The sequence below is a fragment of the Dipodomys ordii genome, unplaced genomic scaffold (genome assembly GCF_000151885.1).
Source record: "Dipodomys ordii isolate 6190 unplaced genomic scaffold, Dord_2.0 Scaffold14, whole genome shotgun sequence".
NCBI lineage: Eukaryota > Metazoa > Chordata > Mammalia > Rodentia > Heteromyidae > Dipodomys > Dipodomys ordii.
In genome coordinates this window covers 2215608-2235131 of record NW_012267230.1, presented here as the reverse complement: position 1 = coordinate 2235131, position 19524 = coordinate 2215608, and the positions used below count along the sequence as shown (strand labels likewise).

General features: G+C 46.4%; 1 protein-coding gene across 1 annotated transcript in view; it reads right to left on the bottom strand.

The window, feature by feature from the left end:
• The window catches only part of Prkcb (protein kinase C, beta), a 297806-nt gene that overhangs the window by 154542 nt on the left and 123740 nt on the right, over positions 1-19524 (bottom strand). The window contains exon 4 of the mRNA XM_013011169.1: positions 922-1004. Coding sequence (XP_012866623.1) covers positions 922-1004 — 83 coding nt within the window. The remainder of the gene's footprint in view (positions 1-921; positions 1005-19524) is intronic.

The window sequence follows — 19524 nt, the reverse complement described above, 5'->3', positions numbered from 1 at the left end:
CTTGAGTCACAGCCACTTCCGGTTTCTGGTGGCTTATGGGAGATAAAGAGTCTCACCAACTTTCCTGCCTAGACTGGCTTTGAATCACGATCCTCGGATCTCAGCCTCCTGAGTAGCTAGGGTGACAGGCATGAGCAGTGATTGACAGGTGATTGAGCAATGTTCCTGGTGACCGGGTTCCTTCAACTCTGTGACTCTATCATGCTCAGTTCATCCACCGTTTCTCCTTCCTTGACCCAAAAGGGCTGCCACAACTCTAAGCACTATATCCTATCCTCACACAAAAGTGTCCAGAAGGCAGGGCACTGTGGCTCATGTGTGTCATCCTAGCTACTCACGAGGCTGAGATCTGAGGATCATGGTTCAAAGCCAGCCTGGGAAGGGGAGTTTGTGAGACTCTTATCCTCCATTAAACTACACAGAAAAAGCCAGAAGTGGTGCAGTGGCTCAAGTGATAGAGGGCTAGCCTTGAACACAAAGAGGCTCAGGGGTAGTGCACAGGCCCAGAGTGCAAGCCCCAGGACTGGCCAAAAAAAGCCTGGGGTCATGGCTCACGTGGTAGAACACTTGTCTAGCAAGCGTGAGGCCCTGAGTTCATTCCTCAGTGACACACACACACACACACACACAAATTGTTGTGCCAAGTGACACCCAAACTCCCTTTTATGGTAGCCCTAACAGGAAAGCCCATCATTCTGCACACCCTACCTTGAATGGCAGGGGGGGTCAGTCACTCAGCAAAGGCATACCGTGCACCCTACCCACCACGCCTCCTCTCAAAATGCTGGGTTTTGTTTCTCCACTCAGAAGAAGATGGGCTCAGCAGCCAGGAGGCCGGGGACTTGGGCCTTTGAAGTGAGAGCATCTCATTTATCTACCTAGGACAGTACAGAGTGGCCACGGTGGCAGAAGAGTACTTACGTCAGAGGCGGGGCCCTTGTCAGCACCCGGGCAGGAGAAGGTGACAAACTCATGGCACCGCTTGTGTACCACAAAGCAGCAGACTGCAAAAGAGAAAACAAGGGAAAGGGGAGGAGGGAGAAAGGAGGAGGAGAGAGAGGGGAAGAGGGAGAAAAGGACAGGGAGGGGGGAGGAGGGGAAGGGGAGAGAGGAGGAGGAAGAAAATAAGGTAGGAAAGAGGGAAGAGGAAGGAGGAGAAGTAGGAGGAGAGGGGGGAAGAAGAAGGGAAAGAGGAGTATAGGGAGGAGGAGGAAGAAGAGAGGGAGGGGAGAAAGGAAAAGGGGAAGGAGGAGGAAGAGAGAAGGAAAAGGAAGAGGAAGAGAGAGAGAAAGTAGAGGAAAAGGGAGGGGAAAAGGGAGGAGGGAGTACAGGAGGAGGGAGTAGAGAGGAGGGGGGAAAGGAAGAGGAGAACGAGGGGGAGGGGGAGAAGGAGGAGAGGGAAACAGAGGAGGGAGGAGGGGAAGAAAAAAGGAAGAAGAGATCAATAAACCAGGCTTCACAAAACAGGTGTGTCTCTGGCGCCTGCCTACCCCATAACTTCATAACTTCGGCACTCTGTCCTTTGTAGACACATAGGTGCCTAGTGCTGCGTCTCGTACAGGTGTGGACACATTCAAAGGTGACCAGGACACCTGATCACCCCTTAAAGTTCTGCTTGCAAACAGAATGTTGCTTCCTAAATCAGGCAGCAGATGAAGCAAGGGTTTAGGCAGAAGAGATACAAGAATCTCTAAGCCCTGTAGAGGTGCCCACAATGCCAAAGGTAGGTGGGTCCCATTCCCTCACCACAAGCCACCTGATTACAACTAATACTACTTTAGTAACTTGCCACTAAATATGTTAAAAATGCAGACTTGCAGAGCTAGAAGTGTATTTCACGTGCTCAGAGTGCCTGCCTTGAAAGTTCAAAGCCCTGAGACCACTCCAATACATCCATGCATGCATACATACATACACACATCAATAAAATCAGATGGATTTCTGTGAGCTGCATCCATGTCTGGTATGGCGGAAGGGGCAGTCAGAGAATGTCTACAAAATAAAAACTAATGTCATGTTCCAATTTTCTTTTACACTTTTGCCGTCCCAATGTTCTGCACAACTTCTGGATGCCCTGGTCCTGTGGGACAGACACCATGTGCATGGAAGATCGTAGTCTGTCTCAACTACATGTTTGGGATGTAAAAACAGAACAGTAACCCGAGCAAACCCTTGTAGAGCGAGCAATCTGGACGAAGATCGTTACTACCTGCTAACATCACAAAAAGACACCTCTTGCCTAGCATAAACACAGCCCAATCAGTGTAAGTCCCTGGATATAACTACAAACGGATGTTTTTAAGAAAAAGATACAAATGACAGGGATGTATGTAATGACATAGGCAGACAATCGTTGCACTCCTTAAACCCTAAGCCCTAAAATATGGGAAAACTGCAGAAACAACTCATATGATACGTTTCCTTCAACAAATACGCAGCAAAAGAGGGGAAACACACATCCATAGGAATTGAAAACACATATTGCTGGGCACCGGTGGCTCCTGCCTATAATCCTAGCTACTGAGGAGGCTGAGATCTAAGGATCTCTCTAAGGACAGTTCAAAGCCAGTCCAAAGCAAGGAAGTTTGTGCGACTCTTATCTCCAATTAACTACCAAAGAGCTGGAAGTAGAAGTGTGGTTCAAGTGGCAGAGCGCTAACCTTGAGCAAAAGAGCTCAGGGACAGCATCTAGTTCCTGAGTTCAAGCCCCAAGACTCGCACAAAGAAAGAATTGAAAGAGAAAAAGAAGGAAGGAAGGAAGGAAGGAAGGAAGGAAGGAAGGAAGGAAGGAAGGAAGGAAGGAAGGAGGGAAGGAGGGAAGGAGGGAAGGAGAGAAGGAGGGAAGGAGGGAGGGAAGGAAGGAAGGAAGGAAGGAAGGAAGAAAGGAAGGGAGAGAGAGAAGGAAGCTGTTTAAAAAGAAATGTAAATGCAATGTGCACAACTATTTGAAACCCACTTTGAATAAACTAGTGTAAATAAGTAAATATATAAATATAAAGAAAATGGATATTTGCACTTAATATTTTATGATACTGGGGAATTACTGATGTTAAGAGAATTAACTATTTTGGTGTGGTAATAATATTTGGTAAGATGATGTAGGCATTTAAATAGAATATCTTTGAGGATACATCTTAGAGGCTTTAGGGATAGAATAATCCAGTACAAAATCATTTGGGATGCCCAGACGGGTGATGGATTAAAAAAAAAAAAGATCCAGGTGATGGGCATATAAGGAGTCATTATACTAATTTTCCTGCTTTTATATGAGTTTGATGTTCCATAATCAAACATTATGAAACACAGAGAGTGAGAAGGAAACTGAGAGGTGGAGCCTAAATCATCAGCAACGGAGGGTGAAGGAAGGCTACAGAGGGGGGAGGAGGGCTACAAACTTGCAATGTGCTGATTCTCATAATCCTCTGGAGATTTAAACTCCTGAAAAAACTGCAAGTAGAAGCCAGACCAGTGACTCACACCTGTAATCCTAGAGATCACAGGATCAAAGGTTTGAAGTCAGTATGGACTGGAAAGTCAAGAGACTCTGATCTTCAATAAATGAGCAAAAAACCAGAAGTGGAGCTGTGGCTCAAGGGCAGAGTGCCAGAGACTTGAGTGGAAAAATCTAAGAGACAATGCTCAGGGCTTGAGTTCAAGCCCCAGTACTGGCACACAGGTGCACACACACATTACTAGAAATATCATGTATCAATTTCAAGCCATAATTAGGAAATCTGGACAAAGACAACTCAATCCAACTACACCTCTAAAGGCCTTCACACACAAAGTTATATAAATATTATCCAAGATTTTTGTGTGTATTTCATCTGGATTGTTTTTTTACTGTTATATAGCATGATTTCCACCTTCTTCTTTTTAACCCATTTGGAATTTCTTGAGCTCTGATGTAGAATGGGACTTGATTTGCCTCTTCCTCTCCTCAACTAGGTAACTAATTGTCTCAGCATCCTTGATTGAATAATTCAGCCCTTCCTACAGATTTCAAGTGTCACCTTTATTATATGCTCAATAATTATATATATACTAGAGTTTGTCTCTGTGCCTTCTGTTCATTCCCCTGATCTGCCTTGAAGTATGGCAATGGAGGTTTTAATTATAGTCACTTTATAATATGTTATATCTTGGCAGGGCAAGGCCTCCCTCATTATCCTAACTTCCAACATTTTCTTGGCGATCATTGTTATTTATTCTTCCAAGAGAACTTTTAGAAGCAGCATATCAAGATTTTTTTTAAATTCCAATGGAGTTTTTGTTGAATTATATTTTAGTCAATGGGGTGGGGGTGGTGGGGAATTAGGACCTTGAACTGAACTGAATATTTTGAAGTTAAATTCAAGATAACGGGCAATGGGACAACATGAAATCATTCTACTAGGAACCAATGGTTACCTTGCTGAAAAAAAAAGTAATCTCAGCAGTGGTGCTGTGGCTCAAGTGGTTGAGCGCTAGTCTTGAGTTGAAGAGCTGAGGGACAGCACCCCAGGCCCAGAGATCAAGCCCCATGACTGACAAAAAAAATCTCATATTGTATCTCCCACCAACCTCCATTTCCCCCATATTGCTTCTACACATGAGTCATTTAGTGCCATCTGAGGGACTCTATTTTTATGCCCGACATTTTCCCCCCATTTTAGTTTTCCAACTGGTCACTGTTTACAAATACAAAAGCCATAGGATTGTAGGCTCTGTATGTTGGAAAGCATTTCTAAACTCATAATAATTTTGTGGGTTTTCAATTGCTTTGAGATTTCTGGCTAGAGGAGCGTATTATCACAGATCATAATCGTTTCCTCGTTTCTCATAGATTTGTCTCTTCCCGCCCCCGCCCTTACATTTCTGCCTCAAGAACTTCCAGAACAAGGAAAAAAAAAAAGGATGAGCTTCAAACATAAAGGTTGTTTTGGTTTGTTTTTATACCAATTGGGGTTTGAACTTGGGGACTTAAGTTCTTCTTTGGGTTTTTCACTCAAAGTTGGTACTCTACCACTTGAGCCACAACTCTATTTCCTGCTTTTTGCTAGTCAGCTAAAGAGTCTCTCAGATTTGTCTTCCCAAGCTGGCTTTGAACCGCAGTCCTCAGATCTCAGCCTCCTGAGAAGCTAGGATTACAGGCATGAGCCACTAAGCCCAGCTATGCTTTGTAAGTGGTCTATTATTATAGTTCAATTTTTTTTTTAGCTAAGAACTATTTAGGAAAATTCCCCCCATCCACCCCCGATTTTCAAGGAGTTGTTTTATTCCAGAACCTCTCTTCAAAATGTCCAAATAGCAGTCGCAATCTTATTCATCCTTATCTACTTTGGTGGGGGAAGTCATCTCTAGTTTTCTGGAGCCTGCAATTATTTAGTGAATGAATATCATCGGACACAGAAAAAAAGAAGAGACACCCCTCACCCCCCCACACAAGTCTCTTTGGGCAGTCTTCCTATAGCCACAGAACTAAATTAACCCATGTCCACCTGGACAAATCAATGTACAGGGGACCTGACTTTTCCCCCATTCACAGTCTGCAGAGATGCTGGGCACAGACTAGCAGCTCAGCTTCCGGTACAGATCCTTTATTTCCACAGAGCCTCTTTCTAAAAAGTTGTGCAAATCAAATTCCCCATTAACTAAAAAACTCTTTTATTAAAAAAAAACGGAGTAGGACTGGCTATTTTAAGAAACAAACTAAATCTTTTTTGTGATACAAATAAACACCCCCTCATTCCTGTTTGGCAAATTCAGGGTAAGACGTAGTTTTGCTTAAAGAAGAGGCAACACTTAATGATGCTGCTGGGGATGGGGGTGGGGGTGGAGTGTTAGGCTCCATTTTCACATAGGTATCCAATAAGAGGCAAGATCTCATGGTGCTTCGTGGCTTATTTAATTACTCCTTGCTCTCCAGAGTTAGAAAACCTGCAGTCTGGAGGCCTCTGAGCCTGGTCTTTAAGCTGGCTTTATTAGCACTACACAATGGGAGTCTCCACTTGAGTGCCTAGGGGCCAGGTAAAAATGAAAATGTCAGCAATCTGTACAACACACCTTCTTTAAAGAAGTAAATTGCAATTTAGCTCCAGCCGAGACTGGAAAACAAGTACCAGGTTTCAAGTGCCTCTAGACCGCCCTACTCTTCTTCCTCCTCCTCGTCTACCTCCACCTTTTTCTCCTCCTGCTCCTTCTTCCTCCCTAGGCCTCCTCTCTTCTTCCTTCCTTCTTTTCTTCTTCCAGTACTGGGGCTTGGGGCTCCAACTCAGGACCTGGGCACTGCCCTTTAGCTTTTACTCAAGGCTAGTGCTTTACCACTTGAGCCACAGCTCCACTTCTGGCTTCTTAGTGGTTAAGCTGGAGATAAGAAATCTCTTAGGACTTTCCTGCCTGGGCTGACTTTTAAACTTTGGATTCTCCAGTCTCAGCCTCCTTGAAGTAGCTCATGTTGCAGTCATGAGCTGCTGATACCCAGCAATGCTTCTCTTTTCCCCTGCAAGATCACAAGGGTCCCATGCATGATAATCAGGCAAAATCACACACACACACACACACACACACACACACACACACACACACACACACACACACCACCTCCACGTGCCTAGAGATATGTGAGACTTTGCAGAAGTAAGTAAGACGGGAGATTTTGCTAGCTAATGGGGGTGAGCTCAAGTCACCTAAGACAGAACAGGTAAGTCAGGGACAGGTGGCAGAAGGTTGCTGGCTAGAAGGGACATGCGCCAACAGGTGTGGATGACCTGCAGACCCCAGGAAAGGCAAGGAAGGAACAGAATGCCCTCTAGAGCCCTCTAGGAATGCAGCCTTGCAGCAACTTACTGGAAGACCTGTTTCTCGGCTGTCTATCTCTGGGAAAGATCAGAAATCTGTGTCCCTTTAGGCATCTCCATTTGTTTTCATTGAATGCAGTGGCTGGAAGAAAGATGGGTCAGAAACCATGGCCCAATGATCAGTACCTCCCCCTGCCCAGTCCTGAAGCAGCAGCTTCAAGAGTCAGGGGACCAAGGGGCCTGTCCACATAGCCCCTTCAGGGAGGCACTAAGCCCCCCAATCTGCTTCACAGACCTCCCACCCCTCATTTCAAAACAAGCAGTGCTTTCAAGCAACCAGATCTCTCTCTCTCTCTCTCTCTCTCTCTCTCTCTCTCTCTCTCTCTCTCTCTCTCTGTGGCATTGATCTTCCTCTCCTCCCCAGTGTTCACTGGGGTTGGTAGTGGGAAACTGGCAACTCTGAAAAGCAACCTTGGCTCTAATTTTACATCAGCCCAACACAGAAATTCCAGCACTGCCTGCAAATCTGTGTGATGGAAGAGGAATGAGAAATGAGAGGCCGCTCCTCACTGTCTGCTCTCTCTCCTTTCTTCTCTCTCTCTCTTTCCCCTGTTCCCCTCCCTCCCTCTTCCACCTTGGGAATGCCTAAACCACCTCAGGTCCCCCACAACGATGCTTATGGTTGCCACAAGAATGACTGGCCAGGCTTCCTACAGGAGTTAGACCCTAGTTTGAAACTTTATTCTATCTGAAGACTAAGTATCCAGTTACTGTGCCTCTCTGAGCCTCGCCTTGTGTCTACCTATCCTCACAAGGATGTTGTGAAGGTCAAATGGGAAAATGCATGCAAGTGCCTGAGAGATGGAGCACTGGGCTAGAGCACTAACCTGGAACACTGACTTGGAGCACTGAGCTGGAGTCCTAACCCAGAGTCCTAACCTAGAGCACTAAGCTAGAGCACTGACCTCAATCACTGACCTAGAGCACTGAGCTGGAGCACTAACCTAAAGCACTGAGCTAGAACACCAAGTTTGAGCACTGGACTGGAACACTGACCTAGAACAACAGTCCGGAGCATTGACTTAGAACACAGACCTGGAGCACCAAGCTAGAGCATGCAGATTTTGCTTTGCCATGGCTGGGGAGGGCCAAAGCTACCCCCACAGGCTTATTATTCAACTCTGCCTCAGGCCCTCGGTGATGTGAGGGCTCCCCAAAGTTGCTTTCCCGAAACCATCTCGATGATTAAAAGCAGATATGCTTGGCCCCAAATCCCCCTCGGCATCTGGCCTCGCTGGCATTAAGGAGAGGGATCACCTGGCCAGGCTACTTGAGATGGCGAACGGCTTTCACAGGTGATTAACGTGAGCCTCACAGCCCTGTGAGGAAGCGATTATGACCAGCATCCCACCAACGGAGATGTGGATGCTCAGAAAGAGGTCATCTGCCCAAGGTCATTCGGCAGGTGGGTGTCCAGGCTTGTGTGGAGAACTAGATCTGACTTCCTCTGGGGCCCCCCTGCATTCACCAGCGGTACCTTCATGTTTGTCATTCATCTCCCTGTTCCAGGAGACGTCCTCCCCCGCCTTCCTCACCCCTGCCACTCAGTCATTTGCGAAATCCCACAGATCCTGCCTTCGCAATATCTTTCACACAGTGGCCCCCCTCCGCTCCCCACTGACTCCGCCTCAGCCGCCCTCACTGACTCGGAGGCTGAGTTCTGTACCAAAGCCTTCAGTACCCTCCCCAGAGATGGACCCATCTGCCTCTGCATCTCATCTTTCGGAGCCAGCTCCCATCACCATCAAGGAGATCAGACGGGCAATGTCCCCTAATTGTTAAGAAAGCTAAACAAGGTGTCACGTGTGAACCCACAAAGAAGCTCTCTGGGGAGGCTCCGTTACATCACGGAGGGAGTTTCAGAACAAGCTCTGCAGGCAAACTTTCCAGACCAGGTGCCACTATTATTCGCGATGTGACCTTGAAGGTGCTCATTGACCTTGCTGTGTCTCAACCTGCTAGCGTGTGAAATATAGACAATGATATGCTTTTCCCATTGCCTGTGGTTTGAAAGAGTCAATAGGCTTATCTTAGCTCAGTGTGTGCACACAGCAAGTGTCGAATAGATGCCACGGATTGCCAATATTATTCTTGCCTACTTCCTCCCACCTCAGGTAGCTTATTAACATAATTCGAGAAAATCCATCCTTTGAAGCCCAGATTTGGCAATATTTTCCTGCTCCAACACATTCATTCACTGGCTGCTGCTTGTCTGATTCTGTGCTGTGCTGTCCAACATGGTAACTCGTGGTTACATAGGGCTACAGAAGTCCAAGTTCATGCAATAAAATTTAAAATTCATTATTATTATTATTATTATTACTAACTAGTCATAGAGCTTGGTTCAGGGCCTGGGTACTATCCCTGAGTTCTTTCACTCAAGATTAGTGCTCTACCACTTGAACCACAGCTCCACTTCCAGTTTTCTGGTAGTTCACTGGCGATAAAAGATTCACAGACTTTCCTGTCCAGGTTGGCTTTGAACCGTGATCCTCAGATCTCAGCCTCCTGAATTGCTAGGATGACAGGCATGAGCCACCAGTGCCTGGCTTCAGTTCATTAGTCCCACACAGCTAGAGGCTACCCTAGCGATCAGTGCAGATATAAGACATTTCCCTCACCATCGCCTAAGGAATAAGTTCAAATGCCACTGCCCAGCATCCCTCTACAGCATGGATGTTGAACTTGACCCAGTGACTGTCCCTCTTATACCTTCTACATTGTCCAGTTCTGTCCCACAGATGTTGGCACCATGACTGAGGATCCACAGGGAGAAGTTTGAAGAGCTCAGTTCTCCCATCAGCAGACAGAAGGCCGGACTAGAATCCAAATGTCGCCTTCTCCATAGCTTTGCCCACTCAGTGCACTCCACAGGACTACAGACATTCTGCTCACCTAATGGAGATGCTACAAACCCTCAGGCCCACAAGGCCAGGCTGCCCGACTAAGAGAAGGGAGCCTGGGACACATCGGTACCTGGGCTCAACTCAGGAACACAGGCCCTTCCAAGGAGCTCTGGGTTCCAGTCAACCGTGACTCTGGGTCCATAGTTGCCAATATGATTTTTTATTTTTTGGTCTTTTTGGAAGTACTAGGGTTTCAGCCTCAAGGTCTGGATTTATTTTTTCCAGAGCTGAGGACCAATCTCAGGACCTTGCACTTGATAGATAAGTGCTCTTCCACTGAGGTAAATCCCCAATCCCAAGGTCTTGAATTTGATTGGCTTGCTTGTTCAGGGGGAGTTCTACTACTTGAGTCATGCCTCTAGCCCAGCTTTTTGCTGGTTGTTTTGGAGATGGAGTCTAGAGGACTTTTCTGCCCTAGCTAGCTTCAAACCATGATCCTCCAGATTTCAGCTTCTTGAGTAGCTACAATTCAGGCTTAAGCCAATTACACCTAGCAACCAGTACGTTTTTATGTCCATGAGTGTATGTGCCAGTACTGGACTTGAACTCAGGGCCTGGACACTGTCCTTTAGCTTTTTCACTCAAGACTACCACTTAAGACACAGTTCTCCTTTTGGCTTTTTGTTGGTTAATTGGAGATAAGATGAGGTTCACATGCCTCACATGTACTGAGTTTGTAGCAAATTCTTAAAACATCTGAATGAATCACTGGATCACCTCATTTGGTCACTTCTACTCTTAGATATCTTCCATTGTGGCTGAGTCGAGAGGAAGGCAGCTGAGGTCATGGCGGTGGGAGAATGTGTCTAAATTTATGGGCAGCTACCCCATCTCAGACACCCTGGGCGAGTTCAGAGGCGTACTCGTACCCCAGTTGGCAGTAAGCAAGAGAATTTCTTTTCACAAGTATGTACCATGTGGGATTGGGAATGTACGTTAGTGGTAGAGTGCTTGCCTAGCATGCAGAAAGCCCTGAATTCAATTCCTCAGTACCACATACACAGAAAAAGCCAGACGTGGCGCTGTGATTCAAGTGGTAGAGTGCTAGCCTTGAGCAAAAGAAGCTCAGGGACAGTGCCCAGGTCCTGAGTTCAGGCCCCATGCATGACAAAAAAAAAAAAAGTCCTCAACACAGAGCTTCTGGTCTGTGGGTCTGGTGGAAAGGTGAGGAGAGACACTGGCGTATTTAGAAAGCTCCTGTGTAATTCACATTCACCTGAAGAGTTGGGGGCTGCTTCTCTGCGCAAGCCTCCATTGCCTGCTTCCCCTAAATAAGCACCTTTTCCAATCTGTTCATCTCCTTGCAGGACAGCATCCCCCAGCCACCCCCCTCCCATTTTATATCCTCAACTGCATCTTCTTGGCAGAGGGACAGGGCAGCCTCACAAGGAATTCTTAAAGCACCTGGGATTTTATTTCCCTCTCTAAGAGAAGGAACATCCACACATTTCCTTTGCTTATCCGCAGCCAGGCACTGGGGAGGGAAAACCCACAACTAAAGCAATGAGCTTGCTGCAGGGGTCAGCAACTGCAAGAACAGAATATATACATTTGTAGTATTACCACATCTACCACACTAAAGCAAGAGAGAGAGAGGTTGGGCCAATGAGGGGCAAAGAGTAGGCTCCAGGAATGACTAAGCCATGAAACGAAAGCTGTCCCCTCCCCACACTGCCACCTGTGACTGTAACCATCTGAAGGAACGGGGCCCTGAGCAGCTCAAGGTCAATCAAGGTCATAGAGAGAATCCCTGCTTGTCCCTATAGCCTCTCAATCTGGGCTCAGCCCTGAGGATGGGGAAGCAGGACAGGATGCCACAGCCTAAGAAGAAATAGCAACATCCTCCACTCATCAGGCATATCTAGAGCTGGAGCACCTGGACCACAGGCCTGGCCCCATCTCTTGGTGCTGCTGGCCTGTCATTCACCATCAGACTTCTCCTTCAGGGAACCCCTCCTCTCTGATGCATTGGCTAACGCTGTCATCATCTGGCTTGAGGCTGGATGTAGGACCAGGGCTCTCAGAGTGTATTTATGATGGCCAAGAGACTCAGGCCGCCCAGTGAGGACCAGCTTCTGTACTCTAGCTGGGGTTTAGGAAAGAAGATTCTTTCCCAGTAGAGCTGCTACGCTGCTGATAAAGAAGCCTGCATCTGCCCTGTTGACCATCACCAAGAAAAGAGTTTGCTTGTTTGTTTTTCTGAGAATGAAGCCAACACACAGAAAAGGAAGGCCAAAAGGTGTCAGATGGCCCATGTGAGAACACCTAGATCTAACCAGACCTGAAGACCTTGTTGACTCTCTTCTGTATAAGCAATAAATTCCTTTTATTCTAAACTAAGGTTTTTTTATTGGTTTTTTTTTTGGTCTCTTGTGCCACAGGAGTCTAATAAACCAAAAATGAAAGGCTGAAAGGTGGGCAGTAAAGGTTCTTATTTTCTCCTGTACTTTGTATGTTCCTACAAAGCAACTTTTTTTTTTCTGGTCCTGAGGCTTGAACTTAGGGCCTGGGCACTGGCCCTGAGCTTCTTTGTGCTCAAGGCTAGCACGTGAGCTACAGCACTACTTCCTGCCTTTTCTGAGTAGTTTTTTTTTTTTTGGAGATGAGAGTCTCACAGACTTTTCTTCCCTGAAAGTCCTCAGATCTCAGCCTCCTGAGTAGCTAGGATCACAGATGTGAACCTCCAGTACCCAGCCAGCTTTTTAAAAAAATTCTATTTAAGGACTTAGTGTTTAGAACATTCAATCCAATCAATCTCTGTCAATGAGTCACCTCCACCATAGGCCTGCAGGACTAGGAAGCCACTAAATGTGGCCTCCAGGGATGTATCATTTGAAGCCCAGAGATACACTCATACCAATGCAGGCCCCTAACTCAAAAAAACAAAAGGGAAAGATCTCACTCTTCAGGCAGATGAGACAGAGGTATAACTCTAAGGGAAATGACTTGGTAAATATTGCCAAGGAAATAGCACCCAACCGATATTTCAGAAGTCACTGAGTCTAAGACAGGAATCTGTTAGTCTTGCCTGCCCCGTGTCCATCCATTCCTTCTGGTAACTGGAAGGTTGACTTTCCCACAGAGGGCCATCTTCCTCCATTGTGCACAGACCACCCCATGCCTCCGTCTTCCCTGGCATGGAGTCTGCTCTTGTGACGTCACCCAGTCGCACTCTTTCTCTCTGAAATCGTATTCTCAGGCACAGAGACTCGGGGGTGGGAAACAGCTTAGTTGATTCATTCATGAACTACCGTCCACTTCTATTGCTTGCAAAAGAGCCTTAAGTCAACTCAAAAACACCTGCACTGCTGGGCACAGGTGGCTCTCACCTGTCATCCTAACTACTCAGGAGGTTGAGATCTGAGGATCACGGTTCAAAGCCAACCTAGCCAGGAAAGTCCACAGGACTCTTAATGAACCAAAAACAAACAAACAAACAAACAAAAAGCCAAAAGTGGAACTGTGGCTAAAGCTCTAGCCTTGAGTGAAAGAAGCTTAGAGACTGCACCCAGGCCCTGAGTTCAAACCCCACGACTGACAAAAAACAAAAACAACCAAACAATAAAAAAAAAGAATCCTGTTTTCTTACTGCATTATACACTGCGAGGGCCTTGGGCTTGAACACTGGACAGTTCTCCTTCTGCCTTCATAACCAGCCTGTCTGGGAGGTCTCCACCCCACATTCCATGACCCCCACATCCTCAGCTGACTCCTGCCCCTGCCTCTGCTCACCCCACCCTTCCCCACTTGAATGCCCCCCTGCCCCTCCTGTCCCTAGATCTCAGGATAAATATCCATTCCTCGGGGAGTCTTTTCTGACCACTGATGCTATTTACTTTGTGGTTCAGATGACTTTCTCTCTTCCAAACTCTTAAGTTCATTAAGGAAGGGAGATAAAAGGAGGACTGACTCACCGAGTCATCAAGATTAACTATGACATTCCATTGAGAAGACAATCAGGAAAAGCAACCCTAGTACACAAACCAGGGCACAGCCAGTTTGCCATCCGTGTTAGCTATTGTCATGGTTTTATGGTTATTGCTAATAATAACATAAGTCCTTCCCTTTCCAGACCATTAGCAACATAAAGTCAAAGAACCATGTGTTCTGAGGTTACTGTCTTTTTTTTTTTTTTTTTGGTTAGTCGTGGGGCTTGAACTCAGGGCCTAGGCACTGTCCCTGAGCTTTTGTTGCTCAAGGCTAGCACTCGATCACTTGAGTCAGAACTCCACTTTCAGCTTTTTTTGGGGGGGGGTGGATATTACTTGGAAATAAGGCTATCATGGACATTCCTGCCCACGCTGGTTTTGAGCTGCAATCCTCTAATTTCAGCCTCCTGAGCCACTAGTGTGAGCCACTAGTACCCACTTCAGTGCACTTTGATATACACCTGCTAAACTACTTCCTCTTCCTGTCCCGTGGACCTCTGGAACCACATTGTGCAAACTATGTCACCTCTGCTTCTTCCCTAGTGTTTCTGAGGCTCATTCGGTACCTGTCCATTTCCATAGTTAAGTAATATTTCTACCTGGTTCTTCCAACAAGTTCACTTATCCATTCATCTGTTGATAGATAGGTTGGATTTCTTCCCAGTTTCTGGCTGTAATAAATAAAGCTATTAGAGACCTGTATTTGTCAGTCTTTGTGGGGTGAATAATTTAACTCTCCTGGGTAAAACCTAGCCAGGGAACTGTTGCGCCTGAGAATAACTCTGTTTACCCTTGTAAGAAAACACCTTTGTTTTCCAAAATGGTTGTACCGTTTTGTTTGTTTCTTTTTTAAGGAAAATAATACAAAACATTGTCTGCTAATGGGCTTTTATATCCCCACTGGGATTGTTGCAGAAAATGGAATTCATCCTACATGTTCAATTACAGACACTGGCAACAGTGAGAAACCATCCTAGGGCTCAAAGTATTGTGGAATGGCATGGCAGAGCAGGAGCAGAGGGAGCCTGAGAAGGGTTCCCCTGGCTCAGCTCTCCCTGCATGGGAAGGTCATAGGTGGAAGAGATGAAAGAGGTAAGGAAAAATATACCCAGAATGCTCCATCCTCTGGTCCTTACAATGCCATTGCCTATCAGTTTTGCACAGACCAAAGTCAACCAGCAAAACAGCCCAGGAGACCATCTTCAGGGGTCTACCTCCTGGAGTACAATGCCAAGCAGGGAATGGTGATCTTAGAGAAAGCACCAAAGGGAGAGGAGCCAGAACATCAATTGTCCTCAGAGGACAGGGAGGGAAAAAGGCCAGAGAATTCCAGAATGAACCAGAAGCCCGTACTTACAGCCTGGCTCTCAGGCAACAAAACCACAACTGTGACTGCCATAACAATTGTCAAGCCAACCAAAACTGCTACTGCTGATAATAATGATGATAGAATATAATAATAATAATAGTGATCAAGTCACACTGGTATGCCTGTTTTCAAATGCCACACTGAACCCATTAATACATACAATCAATACGTGTTAATCAAAAAATTTTTGAAAAATACATAAAAGTAGCTTACTTAGTGCTTAGTAGTGAGTGCAAAGTATTGATAAGCTTTTTCCTCATGTATCTCTCACAAAAATGATAGTAAGTAAAGGTGGTTTGTTTTTGTCAGTTGTGGGAACTCAGGGCCTGGATGCTGTCCCTGAGCTTTTTTACTCAAGGCTAGTGCTCTAGCACTTTGAGCCACAGCACTACTTCCAGTTTTCTGGTGGTTAATTGGAGATAAGAGTCTCACAGATGTTCCTGCCCCAGCTGGCTTGAAACCTCCATTCTCAGATCTCAGCCTCCTTTGGAGTTAGGATTACAAGTGTGAGCCACTGGCACCTAGCAATAAGTAAAGTATTGTCTTCCCAAACTTGGAAAAAATTATATTAAGTGAAGTAAGCCAGGCCCAAAGAAACATAGGTCCCATGGTTTCCCTTATTTGCAATATCTAGTATATGTATGAGTCAAGCGGAAAAGGTCAGATAATGTGATGTCAGGAAAATGAACCCTTAGATATGTATTTTAATGTTTTTTCTTTCATGCATGTGTTTCTAACGCATTTACAAGATTATCTCTTTGTTGCTTTGTATGTCCCTCCCCCACAGTATAACCCCTGCTTTCACTATATTTGATGTCAGTATAACTTGTGGAGGAGATGGGGAAAAACCAGTTGTTTAAGGATACAGGTGGATCTGATGCAACAATGAGAAGTACAAGTAGTCATGTCCAAAACGAGCTTTACAACGTCGGTGCGGGGGGGGGGGGGGAAGGGGGGGGGGGGAAGGGGGGAGGGGGAAGGGATTGGGGGGGGGGGGGGGGGGGGGGGGGGAGGGGGGAGGCTGGGAAGGGATGGGAAGTATAAACAAAGGAGGAGGCTGCAATGCTTGGTAAGAAATGTACGCATTATCCTGCCCATGCAATTGTAACCCCTCTGTACAGTATGTTCACAAATAAAATAAAATTAAAAAATGCTGAAATAAGGATACAGGAGATGTACAAGAAACTATGTTGAAAAGATCTTTATAACTTTGGGTGGAGAGGGAGAAGTGGGGGAAATGGGGAGGGAAGGGATGGTAGGGAAAAAACAAAGAAGGGGTAACAATGCTTGATAGGAAGTAGACTCATTTCCTTCTCATGTAACTGTAACCCTTCTGTACAGTATCTTTACAATAAAAAATATACATAAAAAAGTATTGTCTTCCCTTACTCTACTCATGAAGAAAACCTGAACCAGGATCTAGAAAATTCCAGAGGTTGATCAAGCCCTAACCACTTGCTTAGTTTAGATCTTAACTATTTCCCCAAAGGCCCACATACTGAAGTCGTGGTTCCTTACAATGAGCTATGGAGGCATGGTGGAGCCTTTAAGAGGTGGAGCCTAAGGGGAAGACTTTAGGTCCTTGAACAGGAGAATGGGACCGTGGCCCCTTCCTCTCCCTCTCTTTGGCTTTCTGGCTACAAAGCCTGTGGTTTTTCTCCATCAGATGCTCAGCCATGTTGTACTGCCTCATACCCAAAGCAATAGGGCCAACATATCATGAACTGAAAAACGTCTAAACCTGTGAGCATTCAAGGCCTATTTTTTTCATGGTAAACTGACTTAACTGGGGCCTGTTTTTCCCCATGCCACTGCTCCAAACAAGGCTGAAGAACTCAGGATCTTGGCTAGCCCTGCACAGGCCATTTCGTGCCTCAGTCTCATGTGTGAAATAGAAGTGCTACTGCCAGATCTGCCCCTTGGGACTCGTGTGAGAATTTGAACCCCAGCAAAGCCATTCAACAAAAACACCTTCCAAGCCCCAGGGATCTCAAAACCGTCTCATTTCTGCACCTCTCCACAGCCCTGTAAAGGTGGAAATGACTATTTGCAAGTACTGCTCAGAGAGCAAGAGAAGTCAGGCTTTCACCCAAGATTAAAGAGCTAGGAGGAAGGAGACTAGGGAGTCAAACTCAGGTCTGAACTCTGTCTCTAAACTCATTCTCTGCCCTTCAGGAAGGGATAAGAAAGGCAAATCAACACACGGAAAGGTGAAGGTTTGATACCTTCACTCTTAAGATCCTAGATCGCACAAACTGGCTCCAATGTCTGCGTGCACACAAACACACCAAACCTCAAAGCCTTCAGCCAGCTAGCACTGAAACGCTTCCATCTGCCCTCAGGTATATCCTTCATCTGCCTCCAGGACCAGGTACCCGTTTCCCTGGCAACCACCCACTCTCCTCCCCAGCATCCCTTTCTGAGCCTCTCTAGGATGCCTGTATATTTTGGGGGCAGTGATGAGTTACTACCTGGCACGAGGCCTTCTAGGAGGTGACATTGACCTTGAAATACCTCTACTGATTTCCCAAGGAAGCAGTATGGGGGTCTCAAGGCAAACACACAAGCCGCCTGCCATCTCTCAGCTTGGCATGCTACGCACGGCTTTAATACCCTGTCATTCCAGCAACATGCCTCCCCCGTGCCCTTTGAAATCTCTTTTGCTTTCCATTCTGCCAAAAGGGTTCCCATGTTTTTTTTTCCTTCTTCTTCTTCTTCTTTCTTTCTCCCCCCTCCCCACCCCATTCTTTTTCTATACTGGCATTGACATGCTGTAGAAAAGCACATGTGAAGCATGAGGGCTCAAAAATAGCCTGGAACTTTTCAAGGAAGTGGGGGAGGGGGCACTCATAGTGGGATGACAGGCAAGCTATTCTGCATAACAAAACACTCTGTCCCCCGGAGTCAGGCGCCAGCCCACCCTGCCCCACGTACACACTCACACCTGTCAATCACTCCCTGAAATATCTTGTCTGTGGGAGGACGGGAAGATAATGGTATGATCGATGAAGCTCTCCGAGCGCTGGTGGTATGGACACCAAACCAGTGGGAAGTGTTCGGCTGAAAACAGATCGGTTGCACTTGGAGCTGGACCATGGTGATGATGGGGATGGGGGGGTGGGGATATGAAGATGGTGTGATGGAAGTGCTAACAATAGAGAACATCTATCCGTTACCAGCTAGATGCCGAGTCCTCTTCTAAGTTCTATGTGTGTGTGTGTGTGTGTGTGCATGCACACACACACACACACACACACACACACACGTCCTGAGGCTTGAACTCAGGTCCCAGGAGCTGTCTCTGAGCTTTTTCACTCAAGGCCGGCTCTCTACCACTTGAGCCACAGCTCCGCTTGCAGCTTTTTGGTTGCTAAATGGAGATAAGAGTCTTATGGATTTTCCTGCCTAGGATGGCTTCAAACCATGATACTCAGATCTCAGCCTTCAGAGTAGCTGGGATTATAGGCATGAGCCACTGGTGTCCAGCTCTCTTCTAAGTTTACAAAGACGCACTTATGTTCATCTTCATGGGCTTCGAGGGTGTGTACCCATGAGGTATGAGGGGTTATGAAATGTGACATTCAGGACTGGAACTCAGGCTTTCTGACTGCCAAGTTTTCCCCTGTCCACATCACTTCCATACGGAAGAAGCAGAAATTCTTCTTAGAGGCCCTTTGGGGGAGCAGGGGGAAACATCCATATTGAACCTGCAGGGTAAACGGCCCAGTGCAGATGCAAAAAAGTAGGCTCCAGAAATGGTTTGAAACCCACCTCAAGACTCAGCATTTATGAAGGGTTAAGCAGCCTTTGTCTGCCTGAGAATATGAGCTCCACCCCCATTCCAACAGTGTGTGTGTGTGTGTGTGTGTGTGTGCGTGCGCGCGCATGCACGCGCGCGCACGCACACCAGTCCTGGGGCTTGAACTCAGGGCCTGGCTACTGTCCCTGAGCTTTTGGTTCAAAGCTAGCACTCTACCACTTGAGCCACAAAACTCTCTTCTAGTTTTTTGTTGGTTGGTTGGTTGGTTTGGCTGGGTTTTTTTTGTTTTGTTTTGGTAGTTAATGGGAGTTAAGAGTCTCACTGACTTCTTGCCCAAGCAGGCTTTGAACAATGATCCTCAGATCCCAGCCTCTAAAGTTACTAGGATTATCGGCCTGAGCCACCAGGTATCTGACTCCAATCATCCTTACGGTAAACTGTCTTGTTAGTTTATGTTTCCTATTTTCCTCAGCTGGATTCATCCTTCACCTGCCTCTGATAGGATGGGAGTCCTGGCTCAATCCAATACTCTCCTCTTCACCTTCGGTCTCCAGTTGCTCAGTTACTGTGTAAAACCAAGATGACAAGTGAGCAGCTGAGCAGCTGGGGGCTGTCTTCCCTCAGGGACCAGCCTTCCTGTCCGTGGGTCCTTCTTCTTCAGTTTCCCATCCCAATGGCCCCACGCTGTTTCCTCTACTTGCTTCTCCCTAGAACTGGTAAC